The sequence below is a fragment of the Molossus molossus genome, unplaced genomic scaffold, assembly GCF_014108415.1.
Source record: "Molossus molossus isolate mMolMol1 unplaced genomic scaffold, mMolMol1.p scaffold_m16_p_24, whole genome shotgun sequence".
Lineage (NCBI taxonomy): Eukaryota > Metazoa > Chordata > Mammalia > Chiroptera > Molossidae > Molossus > Molossus molossus.
Genome location: NW_023425360.1, coordinates 12,563,302 through 12,585,851, shown reverse-complemented (window position 1 = coordinate 12,585,851; position 22,550 = coordinate 12,563,302). Strand labels below are relative to the sequence as shown.

At 46.7% G+C, this 22,550-nt stretch overlaps 1 protein-coding gene across 6 annotated transcripts in view; it reads left to right on the top strand.

Moving 5' to 3' along the window:
• TJP1 (tight junction protein 1) overlaps positions 1-22,550 on the top strand; it is a 73,509-nt gene that overhangs the window by 27,186 nt on the left and 23,773 nt on the right. For all 6 annotated transcript variants that reach the window (XM_036277837.1, XM_036277835.1, XM_036277834.1 and 3 more), the window contains exons 3-17: positions 3,867-3,991; positions 4,502-4,604; positions 5,781-6,057; positions 8,056-8,159; positions 8,724-8,892; positions 9,443-9,590; positions 10,553-10,692; positions 11,228-11,333; positions 13,823-13,973; positions 15,711-15,819; positions 17,117-17,336; positions 17,616-17,800; positions 17,896-17,991; positions 21,083-21,165; positions 22,222-22,432. In XM_036277837.1, coding sequence (XP_036133730.1) covers positions 3,867-3,991; positions 4,502-4,604; positions 5,781-6,057; positions 8,056-8,159; positions 8,724-8,892; positions 9,443-9,590; positions 10,553-10,692; positions 11,228-11,333; positions 13,823-13,973; positions 15,711-15,819; positions 17,117-17,336; positions 17,616-17,800; positions 17,896-17,991; positions 21,083-21,165; positions 22,222-22,432 — 2,227 coding nt within the window. The remainder of the gene's footprint in view (positions 1-3,866; positions 3,992-4,501; positions 4,605-5,780; positions 6,058-8,055; positions 8,160-8,723; positions 8,893-9,442; positions 9,591-10,552; positions 10,693-11,227; positions 11,334-13,822; positions 13,974-15,710; positions 15,820-17,116; positions 17,337-17,615; positions 17,801-17,895; positions 17,992-21,082; positions 21,166-22,221; positions 22,433-22,550) is intronic.

The window sequence follows — 22,550 nt, the reverse complement described above, 5'->3', positions numbered from 1 at the left end:
CTCCCTTCCTCCAGTGTTTTTAATGGGTGTGAGGTAGGGGTTCAGACACCAGCAGGCATTTTTGAAACCTCCCCAGTGACACTTCTCGGCAGCTGGGGTTGGGAACCACAGGCCACTGGGCCTTCGTAAGATGAACTTCAGGGAGCAGGAGTCAGCAGGTTCCGGGGCCTGCTGAGCGCTGGAGTAGGGGTCAAGGCCACACCCACACGCACAGTGTAGATGCAGAGTGGGGCTTGGCCTGCCTCTGCCAGGGAGGAGAGACAGCAAAGGAACGCCCCCTCCACGGCCCCTGGGAGGAGAGACGGCAAAGGAACGCCCCCTCCACGGCCCCTGGGAGGAGACACGGCAAAGGAACGCCCCCTCCACGGCCCCTGGGAGGAGAGACGGCAAAGGAACGCCCCCTCCACGGCCCCTGGGAGGAGAGGCAGCAAAGGAACACCTTGTCCACGGCCCCTGGGAGGAGAGGCAGCAAAGGAATGCCCCGGGGCATTTAGGGTTTTTGTTTGTTTTTGCGGTGACCTGGGTTTATAACGTTACATGAGTTTCGAGTGCACACCAGGGTAATTTGGCCTCTGTATACACTACAGTGTGTGCATCAGTCCCCGTACAGTGGACCCCTTCACCAGTTCGCCCTACCTCTACCCCTCTCCCTCTGGTAACTGCATCTGAGTTTCTTTTTTTCTTTATTGATATGAGAGAGAGGAAGGGAGAGGGAGAGAGAGAGAGATAGAAACATTGATGAGAGAGAACATCGATTGGCCGCCTGCTGCATGCCCCCCACTGGGCAATTTGGCCCACAACCTGGGCATGTGCCCTGACCGGGAATTGAACCAGTGACCTCTTGGTGCATGGGTCGACGCTCAACCACTGAGCCACACAGGCCGGGCTGTTTTCTTTTTCAGAAACATTCCATGTATGAGTGAAATGGTACAGTATTTGTCTTTCTTCATCAGACTTAGTTCACTTATCATAATACCCTCAGGGTCTGTTTATGTTGTCACAAATCGCAAAGTTTTGTCTTTTTTTTTTTTTTTCATCCGCACCTGAGGACTTTTTTTTTTTTTTTCATTTATCTTCAGATGTTTTGTTTTGTTTATCCTCACCCAAGGACATTTTTGCATTTTTATTTTCAGATAGACTGAGAGGGAGAGAGGGAGGAAGAGAGAGAGAGAAACATTGATGTGAGACACATAGACTGGTTGCCACCCACACGACCCCAACTGGCGCTGGGGACAAACTGCAACCAAGGTACATGTCTTTAGTGGGAACCGAACCTGGACTCTCTGGTCCACAGGCCGACGCTCTAACCGTTGAGCCAAACTGGCCAGGGCAAGTTTGGTCTTTTTGTTTTGTTTTTGTTTTTTTAATTAATTTATTTTTGTTACAGATGTTTCTCCTTTTCCCCTCACTGATTCCCCCTGCCCCTCCCTCCCCGCCCCGTCCCCAGCTTTGTTGCCATGTCCATTGTTCCTGCACACATGCATATAAGTTCTGTGGTTTATCTCTCCCCCCCACCCCCTCTTCTGGGGATTGTCAGTCTGTATACTACAAAGCCACTGTAATCAAAACAGCCTGGTACTGGCACAAGAACAGGCAGATAGATCAATGGAACAGTATAGAAAACCCAGAAATGGACCCAAGGCAATATGCTCAGTTAATATTTGACAAAGGGGGCAAGAGCATACAGTGGAGTAAAGACAGCCTCTTTAATAAATAGTGCTGGGAAAATTGGACAGTTACATGGAAATAAATGAAACTAGACCATCAACTTACACCATACACAAGAATAAACTCAAAATGGATAAAAGACTTAAGTGTGACTCATAAATCCATAAAAATTCTAGAAGAAAATGTAGGTAACAAAATTTCAGACATACGAGCAGAATTTTCACTGATACATCACCTAAGGCAACAGAAACAAAGGGGAAAATGAACACATGGGACTACATCAACTTAAAAGCTTCTGCACAGCAAAAGAAACAGCCACCAAAATGGAAAGGCTACCCACTGTATGGGAGAGCATAATTGCCAATGATATATCAGATAAGGGGTTAATTTCCAAGTTTGGTCTTTTTTAATCAGGCTGTTTTATTGTTAGTTGTGTGAGGCTTTTTTATATATTTTTGGTATTAACCTCCTAAAATATATAATACTTGCAAATACCTTTTTTCGTTCAGTAGATTTCATTTTATTGGTGGCTTCCTCTGCCGTGAATATGCTTTTCAGTTTGATGTTGTTCATTTATTCATTTTTCTTTTTGTTTCCCTTGCTATTAGATACACAGAAACATCGCTAGGACCATCATCAAGATTATTACTGCCTCTGTTTTCTTCTGTGTGTTTTATGGTTTCAGGTCTTACATTCAAGTCTTTAATCCATTTTTAGTTAATTTTGGTTTGGTGTGTGGTGTAAGGTAGTGGTCTAATGTCCTTCTGCTTCTGTGTCTGTAACTGTTTTTTCTGAACATTTAGTATGAATTGGATTGTACTAGATATGGTCTTTATGATTGGCTTCTTTCACTCAGCATAACGTTTTCAAGGGTCATCTGTTTCATAGCATGTATTATAGTACTTGGGTTCTTTTTATTGCCAGTGCTATTCCATTGTAATCATACACCACATTTTATCCATTCATCAGCTGAGGGACATCTGACTTGTTTCTGTTTTTGGCTGTTGTCAGTGCTGCTGTAGGAGCGTGTGGTGTAAGTCTGCGGACGGATGCGTCCATTGTCCTCGAGTGTATGGGAGTGGGATTGCTGGTGTTTATTCTTTCCTAAGGAGAGTGTTCTCCTTTTTTCTTTTGCCACTTGAGTAGGCTTTGGGGTGGGAGTGAAGGGCGTGACATGCACCCAGTCCGTGGTGAACCCTGTCTCCTGTGTGGACTGCACAGCCTTTGTCCTCGGGGCTGCAGGGCGGAGGGCACCGTAGGAACATGGAAGACTCTGGCCTGGTGACTGGAGCCTGGGGAGCCGACTTTCCTTAGACTGCTCTGCACGCTTACTCCCTGCCTTGGGGACGGTGGGGTTTCTTTCAGTTAGATCATTTTTTAATAACTTGGAAACATTTGGAATTTTTCTGTACAGGGCTGTCCATAGTCCTTGTGGTAAAGATTTTCAGTTCATTTAGGAGTATAAAAATATATTTTAAAATGCTTGGTATGACTTAATATATTCTTGTTGTGCACAAAGTGAATAAAACAATGTAGTGTACTACTTCTAAAGAGATTTTACATGATTGAAGGGAAGTGAAGTACATCTGCCTTTTCACAGCTGCAGGGATGTTGTGTGTCAAGTGGTAGCACCGTGTGTGGTTCCGCCTGCTCTGTGGTGATCACACTGGGCACGGCCAGCCCTTCCCCCTCTGATGATCCAAAATACACTCGGACTTTCAAAATGTATTTCAGTTCTTTTTTTTTTTTTTTAATCCTCACCCGAGGACATTTTTCCATTTTTTGTACAGATAGAGTGGGAGGGAGAGAGAGGGAAACATCGATGTGAAGGGACACATCGAGTAGCTGCCACCCGCACGACCAACCAGGGCCGGGGACAAACTGCAACCGAGGTACGCGCCCTTAGCAGGAACCGAACCCGGGTCTCTCCGGACCGCAGGCGGACGCTCCAACCGCTGAGCCAAACCGGCCAGGGCTGTATTTCAGTTCTTAAAGAACATTCGTGTGATTGGGAATTTCTACTGTTCTCTTACACCATTTAATCTGTTAGAGCGTGCATTCTCGTGTGACCGGACAGGCAGTGAGTGTGGGTCCCGGAGGTGGGAAGATTGTCGTCGTTACAGTTTCATGTTTGCAGTGTGACGTAATGCATGGTTATTTTTCTTAATAGTGACATTTTACTGTGATTACCTCTCTAGGCTCCTGGGTTTGGATTTGGAATCGCGATATCTGGGGGAAGAGATAACCCCCATTTTCAGAGTGGTGAGACCTCCATCGTGATCTCAGATGTGCTGAAAGGGGGACCAGCCGAGGGGCAGCTGCAGTAAGTGGGTCTCTGGGCGTCTGGGGCGCGAGTGCTGGTGCTTCGGATGAACGTGTGTCTCCCTCATCTCCAGCACAGGGGAAAGGGAGGGCACCTGCCTCAAGCAGAAGGTGCTGTAAAAATAAAGAGAGCGGAAGGAAACCTCTACTCACTTTCGGGTAGAATCTAGTCTTTGGGAACCTCTCACCCTGAGGCTTGCGCTTATTGTTCAGTAAGATGACCACGGAGTACAATCAGGAGATTGGAAAGACGAAGTTATTTGTTTTTTGAAAGTAGGATAACTTTTTCCAGCTGTGTGACATAGTCTCACTGATGCCTTGTACTTTGGGTGCTGTGGTACCTGCTCAGTCCTTGGGGAAGCGTTGTGTCGGTGGTTGTATCGTTGATCTGAAGACACATAAATTAACCAGTCCATAATTACAATATGTTTTAGAAGTACTCGTCTTGAAAATACCTTCACAGACTTGTCTGTTTTTGTCTAACCTGTGGTTTTGTGACTTCCTTCCGTAGGGAAAATGACCGTGTGGCGATGGTCAACGGGGTTTCGATGGATAACGTTGAACATGCCTTTGCTGTCCAGCAGCTGAGGAAGAGTGGGAAGAACGCAAAAATCGTAAGTGTCTTTCATCCTCAGTTTGGCGAAGGTACCGGCTCTGCGGTTGGTACATTTCTGGTGCTTGAATGCATCCTCTCTCTCTGAGAAAATGAGATGTGGAACAGTGTTCTGGAGTTAGTTTCTTTGTGAAAGTTTTCTTCTGATACCAGCGTGCTTCTCTTCCCAAGGTGCAGAGATCAGGGCTTTCGCCGTTGAAAAGGCGGAGGGAGGGTGGTTGAATGGTCGCTCACTCTTTATGGCTTAAGGTTGCCTTCTCTTTAGGTACTTACATGGGGTGGGGCAAAGCAGGTTACCGTTGTAAAGAACACAATAATTAATAATACAAGAATAAACTCCGTTTTGCATACTCATAACTGTAAATCTACTTTTGCCCTCCACCTTGTATGGTCCTGTTTTGTTTAAGGATTGGCTTTTTTTTTCCAATCCTCACTGGAGGATTTTTTTTTTCCTATTTATCACCAGAGTGGGAGGGAGAGAGAGGGCGAGAAAGGGAGAGAGAAACATCGACGTGAGAGGGACACATCACCTGGTTGCCTCCCACACAGCCCTGACCAGGGCCAGGACGAACCACAACCGAGGTACTTGCCCCTGACCCGAATCAAACCCAAGACTCGTTGGTCTGCGGGCCGACGCTCTGCTGCCAAGCCAAAGTGGCCAGGGCGAAGGATTGGCTTTTAATGGGCAAGCTTTCCGTTACCCCTTGAGCACGCACGTCCTCGCTGCTGTGAGGAGAGAGAACGGGTGAGCCGGTCCTTGCAGTGTTCAGTCTGATGTCAGTGTTTCCGCACACACGCAGGCTCTGCTACATGCATCTCCGTGCGAGAATTCCCTTTTTTGTTAAGTGAGGGAAAATATGTTCAACTAACTCTTGATAACTGGCCTCCGGACGCAGTCCCGCTGGGTGACCGTGGCGCAGAAGGCCCGCAGTGGGAACGTCCTGCTCGGACTGCCCCGCGCTTCGGAAGGTCCTAGGCGGGTCTTCACCAGGAGAGCAGGAGACTCAGCGCCGTCAGGTGCATTCGTTAGCCACTGGTCGTACCTGCTCGTCACATCTTTCTTACGCAGTCACTTTCATTAATATGGCACAGAAAAATGCAGTTCTCCCTTTCTCTCAGGAACCGGAGCCTCCTATGATCTGAAAACCAATCAGCTTGTTTTACGATCTTTCTGTAGACCATTCGGAGGAAGAAGAAGGTTCAGATCCCTGTCAGCCGTCCGGATCCTGAACCCGCGTCTGAGAACGAGGAAGACAGCTGCGATGAGGAAGTCCATGACGCCAGAGGCAGCCGTGGGGGCCTGGCCAGCAGGAGGAGCGAGAAGAGTTGGGCGAGGGACCGAAGCGCGAGCAGGGAGAGGAGTTTGTCCCCGCGGTCCGACAGGCGGTCTGTGGGCTCTGGCCAGCCTGCCAAGCCCACCAAAGTCACATTGGTGAAGTCCCGGAAAAATGAAGGTATTCTCTACCAGCCTGTGTATCGTGTCCACGTGAAAAATCCAGAGTGATTTCCTCGAGGGCAAACTGCCACCTCTTCCCGTCCTTGCCTTTGCTGCCTGGCTCTGCCTCCTGTCCCGCTGCCCGCACGTCGGCGGTCACGGCAGCAGAGGATGGCTGTCTTCTCCCTGGTCATCTTGCCGTGGCAGCTCGCACGCCAGCCGAGTTGTCCACAGCTGGAGTTTGGATTTCTTGGGATTAGAACAGCCAAATATAAATGCTACTAAGAAATGTCACACCGTCCCCAGGTTGAAGTTCGGTGTTTTTCTTAGCTGTCAGGATGAGTCGTAGCATAACCATGGGGAGAAATCTTGGATATTGGGGGGTGAAGGTCAGACAGTCATTTTAAATGGAGAGATTGAAGGGATGGAGCCCCTCAAAGGACATGTCTCTGTAGTACGGGTCTTTAAAAATTGCAACTGAACCAGCTGCCTCCCCTCACTTCGTCACATTCGATAGAAGTGAATCGACTGGCCGCTTCCTGCTGCGGCTGTGTCTCCAGAGCAGGAGAGCTGACGACGGGGCGTCTTGGTAGAAAGGTGAGGGGGAGAACACACGAGGCTCACTGTGGTCTGCTCTACCCCAACCTGACCCCTCTCTTCCCAGGGGACTTCCAGTCGCTCTTCTCTGTGACACACAGTGTCTAGAGCAGAGTCGACCGCCTAGATCCCCTGCAAAGTCACTTTCCTTTCTCACCCCGATTCTGTTCCTACTTGTGAGTATTCTGTGTATTTGTCTTAAGTTAAACTGTAACTGATGTAACTTTTAGAAGTTCAAGTAGCAGTTCTTTTAACTTACAGTAGAAAGTTTTCTATTTCCCATCTTGTTTTTTAAATTTTTTTTTAATGCAGTGGGTTTTAAGAGTCCCTTTCCTGCCTTCTGACAGAATCAGGAGTAATCCTGTTCCTGTTGGCATTATGTTGTAGTCATTGTTCTCGTTTTGTATTGTTTTTTTATAAAGTTTATTTTATTATTTATCCTCACCTGAGGACATTTTTTGCATTTATCTTCAGATACAGCGTGAGGGAGAGAGGGCGGAAGAGAAAGAGAAACATTGATGTGAAAGAGACATATCAACTGGTTGCTACCCACACGACCCCACCCGGGGCGGGGGACAAACAGCAACCAAGGTACATGCCCTAAGCGGGAACCGAACCCAGGACTCTCTGGTCCGCAGGCTGACGCTCTAACCACTGAGCCAAACCGGCCAGGGCTTGTTTGTTTTTTTTAATAATAAAAAAAAAATCTACAGCTTTGTAGACCTCTGGACAGTTTTCTGGACTCTCTTGATAACTTCAACTCTGACCAGCTCCCTCACCCATGGATACAGTTACTGTTGCCTTGTGCCTTGACACTTGGTTGTGAAAGGAAAGGAGTAGCATTTTAAACTCCAGCCCACATCCACCTGGCTACTTGCAAGCCTTTGTGTGCACTAATACCCACCCAGAAGCATTGGGTAAGGAAAGCTCTTGGGTCTGTTTCTGCAGCGTCTCAGGTGTGGAGGATCCAAAAGACATACTTTTGCTCTAGGAACTTGGGAAGTCACAAACAGCATGCTTGCTGACACAGCTCATCTCTGAAGTGGTCAGCCTTTCCAGAGTGTTCTCAGACCTCAGCCAGTTTGCTTTTTGGAATTCTATTCAAGCTTCTGAGAAGCTGGTGTGTCAGTACAACATGGTCAGAAAGAAGTGGTCTTCTCGTCGGAGCCTTGTCTCGTTCAGGATATTGGGAACACAGTGTGTCAGTCTAGTGTCTGAGCCACACCGCGCTCTTGCTTTTGCAGAGAAGTGCAGACTTTCTGGTGACTGAAGAAAATGCTGTCTTTGCAGGGTGACCAAGAATAATCTCTTGTTACTATGTTTTAAAACTCTCTATGCAGTGATTAGTAGTCTCATACTTTTAAGCTCTATTTAAATGCTTACGATTTTACACTAAAGACATTTAAATATTTTATTTCAGAATATGGTCTTCGATTGGCCAGCCATATATTTGTAAAGGAAATTTCACAAGATAGTTTGGCAGCGAGAGATGGCAACATTCAAGAAGGCGATGTTGTGTTAAAGGTATGCGCTCATTCTCGCATTTAATGAACTGGAACAGAACACAAGTTCCAGTGGGACCACATGGCTTCTGCTCACGTTGGAAACCATATTCCAAAGAGAATTAAAATTCAGTGTTTGGGGAGGGCTGGATAGTCTTGTCAATGTCCATTTTCATATGTCAACCCTAGGGTCACCCTGAGAATTAGTCGCTACAAATTTGTGTCATTCACTAGCAAGAGCTACTTTGTAGGTAGATATGTTTCTTTTTGTACAATAAATGGTTTTGACAACTGCTCTGGATATTATTGAAGTGCTTATCTTGGTAATTTGCTCACAAGTGATGGAAAGTGACAGGCTCTTGCGGAGGGGCAGGGGATGCTGATTTGGGTTTTCTGACAGTAACAGTGCAGTAAAGGTTTCATTGTTTCAGGAAGGAGGACTCTGATGGTCTACCAGAGTATGGAGACTGTTTGGGGTTTCACAGCAAGCTGGGGAGTAGTGTAGATATTCCTATTCAAAATAGACTCATGTTGACATTGGTACTTGTGCCGTTCACTTTCAACCTGAGTTTCTTCTCCATTGCAGATAAATGGCACCGTGACAGAGAACATGTCACTGACTGATGCCAAGACGCTGATAGAAAGATCCAAAGGCAAGTTGAAGATGGTCGTCCAGAGAGACGAGCGGGCCACGCTGCTGAACGTGCCCGACCTGTCGGACAGCCTGCACTCTGCTGACGCCTCTGAGCGGGATGGTGAGGGCCGCACTGTGACCTGTCTTAAAGTACTAGGGGGAGGTGACAGGTTTGAGCGAAATCATTTTGTGCAAGCCAGCCACTTTCAGAATCTAAGAATCACAAATACATACATATATACATACATATATATGTTATACACACACACGGTGAATTTTAATTTTTCCAGTTTTATTGAGAAATAATTAACATACATCGATGTGTAAGTTTAAGGTATGCGGCTTGGTGATTTGAGTTACATGTGTTGTGAAATGATGACCACAGTGATGTGGGATTTGTGTGTAAGAGTCCACATGTAAGTGAGGTCATACAGTGTTTGTCTTGTGGACTTATTTCACGGAGCATAATGCCTTCAAGGGCCATCCGTGTTGTCACTGTGTGTTTTCTCCTGTGGACAGCACACCACTGTGGATCAGCAGCTGCTTCAGTTACTGCTGAAGTCAACCATTTCCTGTGAAGTTATATTTAGTAGCTGATCTCCATTATCACTGGAGGCCCTTACTGTTTACTCATTTCATGGAAAAATACATGGCACTGTTTTATTTGACAGATATTTCAGAAATTCAGTCACTGGCCTCAGATCATTCTGGCCGGTCACATGACAGGCCTCCCCGCCACAGCCGGTCTCGATCTCCCGACCAGCGGTCAGAGCCTTCTGATCACCCCAGACATTCTCCACAGCAGCCCAGCAACGGCAGGTAATTACACGTCTGGTTCAGAACAGGCTCGTAGGTGTGCTGCATGCGTGTTGCCAGTGCTGCTCCCAAAGAAAACCGACCTTCTTCTGATTACTCAAGGTTATGCCTGTTTTTCTTTACCGATTTAGGTATTTCTTACCCCAAAACACAGATCAATCGAGCTTTTTTTTAAAGGCTTAGATAGTGAATATTTCAGGCATGTGAGCCACGCAGTCTCTTGTTGCAAAAGTAACCGTAGACCAAATGTGAATGAATAGTCATGGCTGCATTCCAATAAAACTTTATAAAAACAGCTGGGCCACTGCATTAGAAGGCGCTAACAGGCTTACATACTCTAATGCCTGTGTGAAAAAACAAAGTTTTAATCTGAATTCTAGAATACTGTAAAGTACGTAAGTGACTTGCTTCCTAATTCATTAGCAGCACAGCTCTGGATCTGAGTGTTACTGAAGGACACCTCCATCCTTTGGTAGATAACAGAAATGCACTAAGAAGACCGTTGATTTTTCTAAGATTAATCGGATGAAAAATGTAATGGAATGACATGAGTCCCACCCTCTGACATGTTATTAAGTCATAACAGTTGTGTTACAGGGAAGGAAGGGTTAGGCAGTACGGTATGAAAACAAGTCAGAGATGAAAATGTGAGCAAGAGCTGTGTGTGTAGCCAATGACAGGCTTTGGGGAGGACATTCAAATTAAAGGATTGTAATTGATTTTTAGCTATCAAGATGGTAGGAATCATTAATGACAGTCACACTTTAAATTTAGAAGGTATTTTTTAAGATATAGGAATGAAGAAGAAAAATGGAAATGTTTGCTTTTGGATCTTTTCAGTATGTCACAGAGTAACAGGAATCTATAGAACTATTAAACCTATGTCTTTCATTAATCTCATTCTCTTACAAATGGTTTTCACAACCATCTTCATGCTCACGATTTTCCATTTTACGAATGTACAGTCTCCGGAGCAGAGAGGAGGAGAGAGTCTCTAAACCTGGGACGGTCTCGACTCCTGTGAAGCATGCAGATGGCCACACACCTAAGACCGTGGAGGAAGTGACCGTGGAAAGAAATGAGAAGCAGGCACCCCCTGCTCCAGGTGAGCCTCGAGGACACTGGGTCCAGGAGCATCTGCACGCAGACTCAAGTATTTGTCGGCATCTACTGGAGGCGTAAAAGATGCTGTTGCTGTTGTTACTGTTACAACTACTACTCCCTCTGTTTGCATTTTCCTGTATTTGACTTTTAGCATTTCCTTTCTGGGTGGCAGGTTGGCATGGATCATCAGGCGCTCATGGATTTCATTTCTAGATAGTAATTATTCATGGTTAACAGCTACACACAATGAGTCAGGTGGTTCTCCAGCACTGCTCGTTAAACAGAAACATTAGCTTGGCTTAGGAAAATGGTGTGAGTTACTTGTTTATTGAACGCGTTTTCACAAACACTTTATAAAGTGTACCTTGAGGGCTGTGTGCGAGATCAGACCCAAGAATTTTGCAAAGTTCCGAGATCTGGTTGCTTGAAAGGCGTGGAGATTTGGGTTTTAATATCTGTTGGTTCCTTTTCTCAAATATTTTTGCTCTGCTTGTTTAGTGGTGGGAATGAGGGTATTTAAACTTTCTTTCTTTTAGAACCAAAGCCTGTGTATGCTCAAGTTGGACAGCCAGATGTGGATTTGCCTGTCAGCCCGGCTGATGGTGTCCTGCCTAATTCATCACATGAAGATGGGATTCTCCGGTAACACAGTTTTAACTTGTCTGTCCTCTCTCCCCGTCACTAAGCGTTATTTAAAGTGAGAGTTCAGTTGCAAACCATATGGCATATACTTTCAGAAAGAGTGTATACCATTCATGCTATGATTAGGGGTTTTAAAATTATCTTTGTGATAGAATCCGATACGAGAGAACAACAGAGGACTTTCTGGGGGTTTACTTTCTTCTCACCAGTGTCTCCTACTAGTTTTTAGGTCATGAATTAAAAAGTTAAAGAATTGTTTTCTCTTTAGACATCAGATTTTTCACAAGCTTTTTAATGCCCTAGCATTTCAAAAAAATCAGTGTTTCTCCATTTCTGCGCTATTGACATTTTGGCCAGATAGCCATTTATCGTGGTTTGTGCTGTGGCCTGTTGAGTAGCAACCCCCCACCCACACCCCGTGAACCTACTCTACAGTATTTAGCATCTCCGATTTTGCTCTTCCACACCTTTTATTACTTTATGTTCTGTAGTTGACAGGATTGAGAGGTAAATTGTATAACCAGATTTCAAGCCATCCTGATTGTCAGATTAGTTTCAGGGGCCTCTATGGTAAAGGGATGTGAGGTGGCACCAAGAGGCTGAGCCCGAGGCTGTCCTCGGCCTTGGTTCTCAGCAGCCAGGTTTCCCTGGAGGCAGGCTGCAGGCCACCACATCCACTTTTTGAGGCACCCCGTGTTAGAAGAGGACCCCAGAGGCCTGGAGTCGTAAGGACTTGGAGGGAGCCCTTCAGAGGGTTTGGAAGATGAGTCTGTAAGGATAAGCTCTTGGCACACTGGGAAAGTAGGGCAACCCCACAGCCGAGGGGTTCACATCCTTCGTGATTGAACACGGACGCCACCAGCCCTGGCAGTGAGTGACCTCACCTCACCTACAGGCCCTTAGGTTCACGTGTGGATAACGGGAAGCCAGGTGAGGACACCCGGCCTTGAATGCCATACCTCTCCCAAGCACTGGGGTGGTCGTCAGTTGGCGTGAAAGGACTAGACATCTGCCCTTTCCTCAGCTCATCCATTTCATTGCTTGATTTTTGTTTTTCCAGTTGGATGTTATTAGTTTCTAATAATTTAGTCATTGTTCCTTAGTGAATAAAAAGAAAAGGGACGTTTTCTACACTTCATGGCAAAAGAGGCAAAAGAATTGTGTGTCTTGGTTGTTTACGGACACCTGGAAGGGTGGTGGTAATTGTGTGTGATTGATAGTCAATTCCCAAGGGGAGTGTATAGTTCCAGCGGCTCCGGCCCAGCCACCTGCAGCGTCCTTGGCATTGGCTCCGACACCGCACAGACTGGAGGGCTGTGTGTGCACCGGCCCCCCCCCTTGGGGCTGACCAGAAGTGCTGAATGATGACGAGATGTTTATTTCAGAGGCAGAGGGGGTGACCTTCGTGACCACGGAGAGAGTCCACCAACTGAGTTGGTGTTCATGTTGTTAATCCTTACCCAAGGATGTTTTCCATTGAGTTTTAGAGAGAGTAGGGGACGTGTAGCGAGAAAGAGAAATATCGATGTGACAGAGACACATTGATTGGTTGCCTACTGCACCACCCCAACCGGGGCTGGGGATTGAACCTGCAACCCTTAGGTGTACAGGCCAACACTAACCACGGGGCCACAACAGCCAAGGCCCAATTGCAGAGTTTTAGATCCACTGTCCGTTGGCTGTAGAAATCAGAGTGTGTGGCTCCTACGTCCTGGTGTTGGGGAAATGGGTTGTAGTTTATGCTTCAACTTCTACCTGTCTGAAGCAGTACTTCCCAGTTGTCCAGTAGAGCTGCTGTGGTATGAGCTGGGGCAGTAAAAAATGGGCGGTTTGTTAGCCATTGGGAAGGCACCCTACCTGTAACCAAGACTTCGAGAGTTGGGAAAACATTATTTTTATTTTTATTTTTTTGTATTTTTTTTTTATTATTATTTTTTTCTTGGGAAAACATTATTTTTATAAAATGGTCTTAGAAAGTAGTATGTAAAGCAGTACTTGCATATTAAATTTGGATATTTTAAAACTAATTTTGTGCCCTGGCCGGTTTGGCTCAGCGGTTAGAGTGTCGGCCTGCGGTCCTGAGAGACCCGGGTTCGGTTCCCGCTAAGGGCATGTACCTCGGTTGCAGTTTGTCCCCGGCCCTGGTCGGTTGTGCGGGTGGCAGCCACTCGATGTGTTCCTTTCACATCGATGTTTCTCTCTCTCTCTCTGTTCCTCTCTCTCCCTCCCACTCTACCTGAACAAAAAATGGAAAAATGTCCTCCGGTGAGGATAAAAAAAAAAACTAATTTTGTTAATCAGAAAATGCTTTTAAATCTGATTTGGAGTTTTATCACTAAACTAAATTTTATTCAGTAAGTTAGTGGTGTGGGGGCATTTCAGACACGTTAGACTTTTATTTCATTCTGAGTATGGTTTTCATTATAGCTGTTGGTTGTAACTTTTCGAGCCTCTCCCAACTGTTTCAAACAAGGTGTTTGTCTCAACAGGCCCAGCATGAAGTTGGTAAAGTTCAGAAAAGGCGATAGCGTGGGCCTGCGGCTGGCTGGTGGCAATGATGTCGGAATATTTGTAGCTGGCGTCCTGGAAGACAGCCCTGCAGCCAAAGAAGGCTTGGAAGAGGGTGATCAGATCCTCAGGGTACGTCAGCGCGCTGACTCGCGTGGCTTAAAGCACTTAGAGCTCCAGCAGAAGGAGCCCAGCCTCACCAGCCTGCCAGGCTAAGCAAGTGTAGCCCACGGCACCGCCTCTTGCACCGAGGAGCCGTCCAGGGCGAGAGCCCATCGGGTCTGCCCACCCACTGGCTGCCGTGCTGTGTGTCCCCACAGGGCGATGCCTTGGTCTCTTAACCCTTGGTGCCCGTAGAGCCTATGAGACTAAGCAAGCCCAGATCCCTGTAACAGGCACCTGCCTCAGCTCAGCTGGCCTTCGGGCTGGCAAGGCTGCGTGAGCCGCAGCTACCAGTCGGCCAGTATCAGCTGTTGCTGTCCCGTGGAGTGGTCTCTGAGCAGGCCTCGGCTCCGGGGCCTGCTCCGCCCAGGGTGGCTCCTGCACAGGACGTGGGGCTCACTTCAGGCAGACGTGGGAGCTGCCTGGCTCTGCAGCGTCACACCTCCGGGCGCCAGGAAAGCCTGTGTAGATGCAGGCTGCCAGTGGGCTCTGCTTTCTGTCTTTTCCATGGAATGTGGCCAGGAGCACAGGAGTGTCTCTACCCGTCTCTTCTCTCCTCTTTTTAAAATACCGAACTCCTGGGAGCCGGGGCGTTTTCGTTAGAAGATCAGGTCTATCAAGTGTGAGTTTGCACAGAGCTCCTCCTCCTCATCCCCAGGTTGTGATGACCACCTGTGTGCAGGGGCGCCCCCCTGTCCTCCGCGCTCCTCCACTGTCTTGTTTCTCCCCCGCTTTCTCTCCGGGCAGTGCTGTCACCAGGCTGAGTAGCCTGGCTTCCACGGGACCCCTGCGAACTGAACCTGCACGGACATTGCAGACCCGATGTCCAGGGCAGCCCGCGTGTCCCTGTATTTCTTCGCCGTGCTTTGAAGGTCCTTCTTGAAAAACTTGGACCCCCCAACACGGCCATCTAGTCCCCCTCTCATCATTTGCGTTCTCTTCCTGTCCTTTTAAATGAGTCTTCTGAACTTGAGGGAGTCAGGGCATGCGTCATTTAAAGACATTTTTTCATTGTCATCATTTAAAGATATTTTTTCATTGTCAATTCTTGTTTTGGGTCATAAACGTAGTGTAAATCAACCGCTTTTAATGTGGGAAATTTCCAAAGAGGAAAAGAAGCCCATCTGCCTGTCACCCAGCGTGCAGAAGTTGGTGATGTTGGGACGAGCCCGTGCTGATCCTTGGGACGAGCCCGTGCTGATCCACTCCGTTCTGGCCGGAGTGGTTGGCGTGGCGGCCACCGTGCCGCCTCACGTCCCCCCGCCATGCACGTGCAGGGCCGTCTGCCTCTCGTGGCCCGTGGTTTCTCTGCAGAGTCTCGTGAAGCTGGGCTCTTTGCGTACCTTACAGAACTTGCCATTTAAAGTTTCAAAGCCAGAGATTTTCCAGTCATTACAGAGTTTTGGAATTAGAAGCGGTCTCAGTCTGAAATGGTTCGAGTTTCGCAGTGGGTGATCTCGCACGTCAGCATCATGGTGTCTCCTCTGAATGACCTCACACCCTCAGTACGCGCTTTCCACTTGTTTCAAGTTACAGTGCATTTTTCTCTCCAAAGTAAATTAAGTTTTTCCCGTTTAAAGATGTGATATGTCCAAGCTAGGTTAACTTTTTTTTTTAGGTTAACAGAATATTTGTTTCCTGTGTAGGTAAATATTTTTGTAATCTTAAAATATGGCCAAGAGTAATTTGTGAAATGCATTTTCACAGGTAAACAATGTCGACTTCACAAACATCATCAGAGAAGAAGCGGTCCTCTTCCTGCTCGACCTCCCTAAAGGAGAAGAGGTGACCATCCTGGCCCAGAAGAAGAAGGACGGTGAGATGCTGTCAGAAAATGAGGCTTCAGCAGGGATTGGATTCCAGTGTTCGAAGGAAATCACTCCAAGTTGAGGGATGAATGAAGGTGTTCCTCTCGCAGGGAGCTGATCATTTTAACTCGTTGGGGCTGCAGAGTCTGCTACGCAGTCTGATTTAAGGAGGGTGCTCGCCAGCCCGGGACAAGGCGCAGAACAATCCCATCTGCTTCCTTGCCATCAGAACCACACTGAAGTATACATAGGCAGCTTCTGAATTTTATACTGATGTTTTCTAGGGAGTGCTCTTTCTGTCTGTTAGCATTCATTCAATAGAATGCCTGATTTTCCCTGTGATACAACAGCTACACTGTTCATTTAGAACAGGGTTCCTGCCCTGGCCGGTTTGGCTCAGCGGTTAGAGCATCAGCCCGCGGACCAGAGTCCCAGGTTTGGTTCCCCCTCGGGGCACGTACCTTGGTTGTAGTTTGTCCCTGGCCCCGGTTGGGGTCGTGTGGGTGGCAACCACTCACTGTGCCTCTCTCACACAGATGTTTCTCTCTGACTCTTCCTCCCTCTCCTTCCACTCTATCTGAAGATAAATGCGAAAAAAAAAGAGGTCTTTGGCAAGGATAAAACAAAACAAAACAGGGTTCCTTTGGCACCATGGCCACTTGGGGTTGAAGAGTCCTTTGTTGGGGGTGCTGTTCTGTGCACTGGAGGACATTTAGCAGCCTCCCCGACCTCCACCACTAGATGCCAGTAGCCCCCACACTGCTCCCCGTGCCTACAGTTGCAATGATCAGAAATGTCTCAAGTATTGCCAAATAGCCCCTAGGGAGGCAGAATTGCCCTCATCTGAGAAAAACTCATATGAAAATGGAATCGCCATAGTGTTTGTGGTGAAATGAAATTAGATCTTGAAGGAGAAAGCTCGTGGGGCTCGGGCAAGTTGCTCGACCTACTTGTGCCCGAGTTTCCCTGCCTGCAAAGTAGAGGTGCGAAGAGTTCCCACTTCGTGAGTGAGGGTGCCATACAAGAGGCCTCGGCCAGGCCCTGGCCAGTTTGGCTCAGCGGCTGAGCGTCAGCCTGCAGATCAGAGAGTCCCGGGTTCGGTTCCCACTAGGGGCACATACCACAAAAATAAAAAAGTCGAGGCCTCACTACAGGGCCCAGCACTGGCAGGACTGTGCGTTTGGCGGGCACTGTCCTGTCTGTCATCACTAACATTATCAACAGCATCTTTACATCATATATTTGCTGCAGGTTAATTTCTGACCCCACTAGCTATTGATAATGTTTTGTCTTCACTCTTTCTAGTGTATCGTCGCATCGTGGAGTCAGATGTAGGAGATTCTTTCTACATTAGAACCCATTTTGAATATGAGAAGGAATCTCCCTATGGACTAAGTTTTAACAAAGGAGAGGTGTTCCGTGTGGTGGATACTTTGTACAATGGAAAACTGGGCTCCTGGCTTGCTATTCGAATCGGCAAAAATCACAAGGAGGTAGAACGAGGCATCATCCCCAATAAGAACAGGTATGGGTGTTTGGCTCCTTCTCAGGACAGGTTAAGTAATGACAGAAGATTTCAATCCCACTGGGAAATTTTGGTAATGTAAAGAATTAGTTTGCATTGTTTTCATCCTATTTATAATTGACTTGGTTGTGCAAACTCTCCTTGGTTTTAGTTTAACCGTTACGATGTAAGCTTTGTGTGAGATTCTATCCAGAATTTGGACATTGTGTTCATTGTGAGTCTTTTTCCATTTCGTGGTTTTAAAATGCCCTTATTTTATTTGTATCCTCTCTTGTCCAGAGCTGAGCAGTTAGCCAGTGTACAGTACACGCTTCCAAAAACAGCAGGCGGAGACCGCGCCGACTTCTGGAGGTTCCGAGGTCTGCGAAGCTCCAAGAGGAACCTGCGGAAAAGCAGGGAGGACTTGTCGGCCCAGCCGGTTCAGACCAAGTTCCCCGCCTATGAAAGAGTTGTTCTTCGGGAAGGTAGTTTATCTTCTGCACTGACCTGTGCCCTTTCATGTCAGTGTGCTTAAGAAAGAGCATCTACCATGACACTTTTCCCTCGAATTTCTCCACAGCTGGGTTTCTGAGGCCTGTGACCATCTTTGGACCAATAGCTGATGTTGCCAGAGAAAAGCTGGCGCGAGAGGAGCCAGATATTTATCAGATTGCAAGTAAGTGGTGAGGCTGGGTGTGTCTGCCGGTCACTCCTCGCAAGGGTGGGGCTGATCTAGTCACTTAAGGGAAGTAGAAGTTTTTGTAAGTGAAAATCGGCAGCTTATTCCATTTATCTGAATTGGAGGCAAACCCGTCCTTGTTCTCCGAATTGCCTGTAATAATAAGAGTCGCTGTTTCCGGAGCTCTGGGCTTCATAAGAAAGCTGCCTAGCAGGCAGCCTTGTTCATCCTGACAAAGTCATCGTGCTCAAGTCGAGCAGCCTGGGCCTTAGGTGGTGTGGTCCGGCCACCACCGGCCTCTTCAGCCTGACCCTTCCTGGGGACACCCAGCCGAAGAGTCACAAACCTCAGCCTTGACCTGACCCTTTCTGGCTCCAGCCCAGTGCTCACAGTCAATAGCTGACAGGAATATTCGAACATATAAAAAGGGTAACGCAAGCGTCGTTCGTGCTGTCGGCCGTCATTGCAGACGTTTGCCGCAGGCGAGTGCGCAGTGCCGGGGGTGCGGTGCTTCACACGCTCGGTCAGTCTTCTGTCGGTCGGCCTGTGTGGCAGTTTCAACGTGCTTAGTTCGGACCACCGGCTCACCTAAGTCACATGTCACGTTGCATAAATTACATACGAAGACCTAAACTGTTTTTTTTTCTAATTATAAAATATTACTATTTGGAAAAGTTAAAAAATTAATTTTGGCCCTGGCCGGTTTGGCTCAGCGGTTAGAGCGTCGGCCTGCGGTCCAGAGAGACCCGGGTTCGGTTCCCGCTAAGGGCGTGTACCTCGGTTGCAGTTTGTCCCCGGCCCTGGTCGGTCATGCGAGTGGCAGCCACTCGATGTGTCCCTTTCACGTCGATGTTTCTCTCTCTCTCTCTGTTCCTCTCTCTGCCTCCCACTCTACCTGAACAAAAAATGGAAAAATGTCCTCGGGTGAGGATTAAAAAAAATAATAATAATAATAATAATTTTGACGTGTCATCAGCCTAAATTTTACACTGTTGTATTTTCTTCCATCTTCCCATCTTTCATAGACTTACTTTTGTGAGGTTTTATATATACTGTTTTGATGAGTTTATACCCTCTTTTCCTTCATAACAGATAATATCATATTTTTATTTTGTTATTTTGCAGTTGACTTGTGGTTTCATTAGCCTTCTGTTGTTTATATAGTTTCAAGTTTATATTTTATTATTATGAAGGATGCAGAAATCTGCCTGTATTTTGTTTGCTTGTTTATACTTTGCCTTGTTTCCCAGAGGATTTAACTTTAAAAGAATACAGCTTTTCCCACATTCATGCTGATTTCCTTGGCAAAATCCCCAAAGACAGGGAGGGCTGAACCGGAGGCCGTGCCCATTGTCTGGCTCCTGCCGTGTGTGGCTGCCCTGCCCTCTACAGGGGGTGCCTTTCTCGTTCCCTGGCCTGAAGGGACACCCTCCGTGACATTGTTAGCCTAGTAAGTGCTCATTTAAAGGACCAGAGCAATGCCTTATTACTATATTTCTTTTCATTTGGTTGCTGGTAAAGTTGAATAAAGGTATTTAATTTCTGAAACTCAAAAGATTTGCAAACAAACGATGGTAAAATTTGAGCACGTTAGAAAATGTTCAGTTTGTTTTTTGGTCACTGTTTGTAGGTAATGCTTTGACTGAATTTGGTGGTGACCTCACCCAAAGCCAGACTTAGAGTTTTAAATTTAGGAAAGTCTAGTGTGAAGACTTACAGAGCTACCTTACGGAGAAATTGATTAGTTTAATTGGCTCTTGTGAAAGGGACTCAGATAGCTTTATTATCCAGATCCTCCTTGAATCTGATGAGTCTTTGAGTTTAGGAACCAGTAACATTTCCTCCAACCAGACTCCCAGTTGCTCTCTCTCCTCAATCCTCGTCTGTCCACCAAGTGTGGATTCTGCCCTCCTTCCGAATCCCTGCCTTTGTCCGATCGGAAACACCAGAGCTCGTACTTCCTTTCACGCTTCCCTTGTCACCAGAGCCACAAACCTCGCTGTGCCTTTGTAGTGAAGAGCTTGGTGTGACTCGGACCCGAGATTCTTGGTTCGCCGTTGGCTCAGCTGCAGTTGGCCTGTTACACACGGGGGTGGGGGGGGGGGGGCATGGGCTGTCTACCCCTGAACGGCCGTCTTTGCTCCCTGGCCTGGTCGTGACGGGTGAAAGGCCCTCACCCAGCACTGCCCGGCCAGGCTGCTCTCGTGCTGCCGCTGCCGGCTGTGGACCGCCCGGGGGGCTCTCAGCCCTCAGTGCTGAGCGGCTGTGCCCAGGAGGCCTTTCGGTCGTCCTGTGCCATACAGACAACAGCACTGTCGTGCCGGCTGGGCAGGGTTGACGTGGTGCCGTGCCAGCTTAACTGGCGCCTTGGGCGAGAGAAGGAAAACGTGCGTCCCTACAGCACATGTTGTGTGTTTTTCTAATGGCTGAGTTTTCCCTAGAATAGGAATGTAGCTGGAAAATTTTCGCAAAACATGAAAAATGTCAATATTAAAACTTATTTTAAGTTTAAATACTTATACCAAACACAGAATTTATAATGTTATTGTTTTGGCTTCAATGGAAGCAAGGTGAATGTTATATTGTAAAACTACTTTTAAAAATCTCATTCTCAATTGAGAGAATTTCTGTATTTGCCTGTTTCTCTTGGCCAAGGGACAGTCTTAAATAATTTTCCTGGAGTTCCATTTCCTGATTCTCTTTGAAATTCTGGTATGTCATTCATTGTAGAGGATTAATTTTGTTTATTTTTAGCACACTCTATCCAAATATTGCGTGATTACTGAGGTTTGGGGAACCTTAAATCTTGTACCCGAGGCCTCACGTGTTCTGCTAATCCCAGCGCTTTGGGAAGCACCGGCCTCCCCCAGTGGTTCTCATTCAGGGACGCTCCGCCCCATTGGGGATACTTGGCCACCTGGAGACAATGGGAGCAAGAGGGAGGGGGCTGCCAAACAGGCCGTGACCCCCAGGACCCCCCACAGCTAAGGGTTCCAGAGCCTCGCATGTCCCAGTGCCGGTGGTTGAGAGACTCCGATCTAACCGATGGAAATTTGATGTTTTGTCTTTGTCGTGGCTCCGTGAACAGAAAGTGAACCGCGAGATGCTGGAACTGACCAACGGAGCTCTGGCATTATTCGCCTGCATACAATAAAGCAGATAATAGATCAAGTAAGTTGATAAAACTTGACCTATTTCATTACACACTGTGAATGTTGTGCTTCTGAGTGGGAGGACGTTTGGCTCGCTTGAAAGTAGAAAATATTTTTTCTAAAATTACTGGTACACCATACTGAAAGGCATTATAATTATCACTTTCATGGGGCTAGTATTACATGCCTCTAAAGATGGTTTTTGATCACTGCGAAAAAATCTATTCAAATATATCAGTAGACTGTGTTTATATTGCATTAGTACAGTTCTCGTTGCATTTTGATATTTATGATAGGGGGTCTGTTTGTACTCTGAGATCATGTCAGGAAGACTAAATTGTTATACATATAATCAGTCTAACCCAGCAATTTTCTACCAGTGAGCTGCAAGAATTTTTAACACATTATACCTGACTACGTGGTCAGGGACACTGACCTCTTTTCTCTTCCAGTGGTTCTCAACCTGTGGGTGGCGACCCCTTTGGGGGTCGAACGATCCTTTCACAGGGGTCGCCTAAGACATAACAGTAGCAAAATTACAGTTATGTAATGAAGTAGCAACAAGAATAATTTCATAGTTGGGGTCACCGCAACATGAGGAACTGTATTAAATGGTCGCGTCATCAGGAAGGTTGAGAACCGCTGCCTTAGCCTGTCACAAAAACGATAACCGCCAACGCAGTAGCCATCCGATGTGAATTAATCAAAATTATACCGATTTTTTTTTGTCATAATGGCAAAAAAATAGTATTTTTTTTGTGTGCTGCAGAATTTTAGTAATTAGTTTATGTGTGCCCCGAGATGAAAAACGTTGGAAATGACTTATTTAATCGAACAGGTAGTATTATCAGCTTGCAAGTATTGAGGCTATTTTAAACATGAACTGGTTAAAAGTTGTTTGTTTGTGTGTTAGTTTTTTAAGTTGGGCTAGAAATTGTATCGCATTTAATTTCTGATGACAAATTTTCTAATGTGTCTCCTGAGACACCGGAGGACACCGCGGGCGCATGGCCTTGGGTGATGCTTCGTTAACTGCGTCTCGTGTCCTTAACGCATCTTCCCTTTCTATCTCCAGGACAAACATGCTTTATTAGACGTGACACCAAACGCAGTGGACCGTCTGAATTATGCCCAGTGGTACCCGATTGTGGTGTTCCTTAATCCTGATTCTAAGCAGGGCGTGAAAACAATGAGAATGAGGCTATGTCCAGAATCTCGGAAAAGTGCCAGGAAATTATACGAGCGGTCTCATAAACTTCGTAAAAATAATCATCACCTTTTTACAAGTGAGTGTTTTTAAAGGTCTTCTTTCAGCTTAAGTGGGCAAACGCATTGTGTTGTTCCAACACTGAAACTTACACACCTTGGCCTGGAAGGTTCCTGAGGTCACAGGTGCCATTGGAT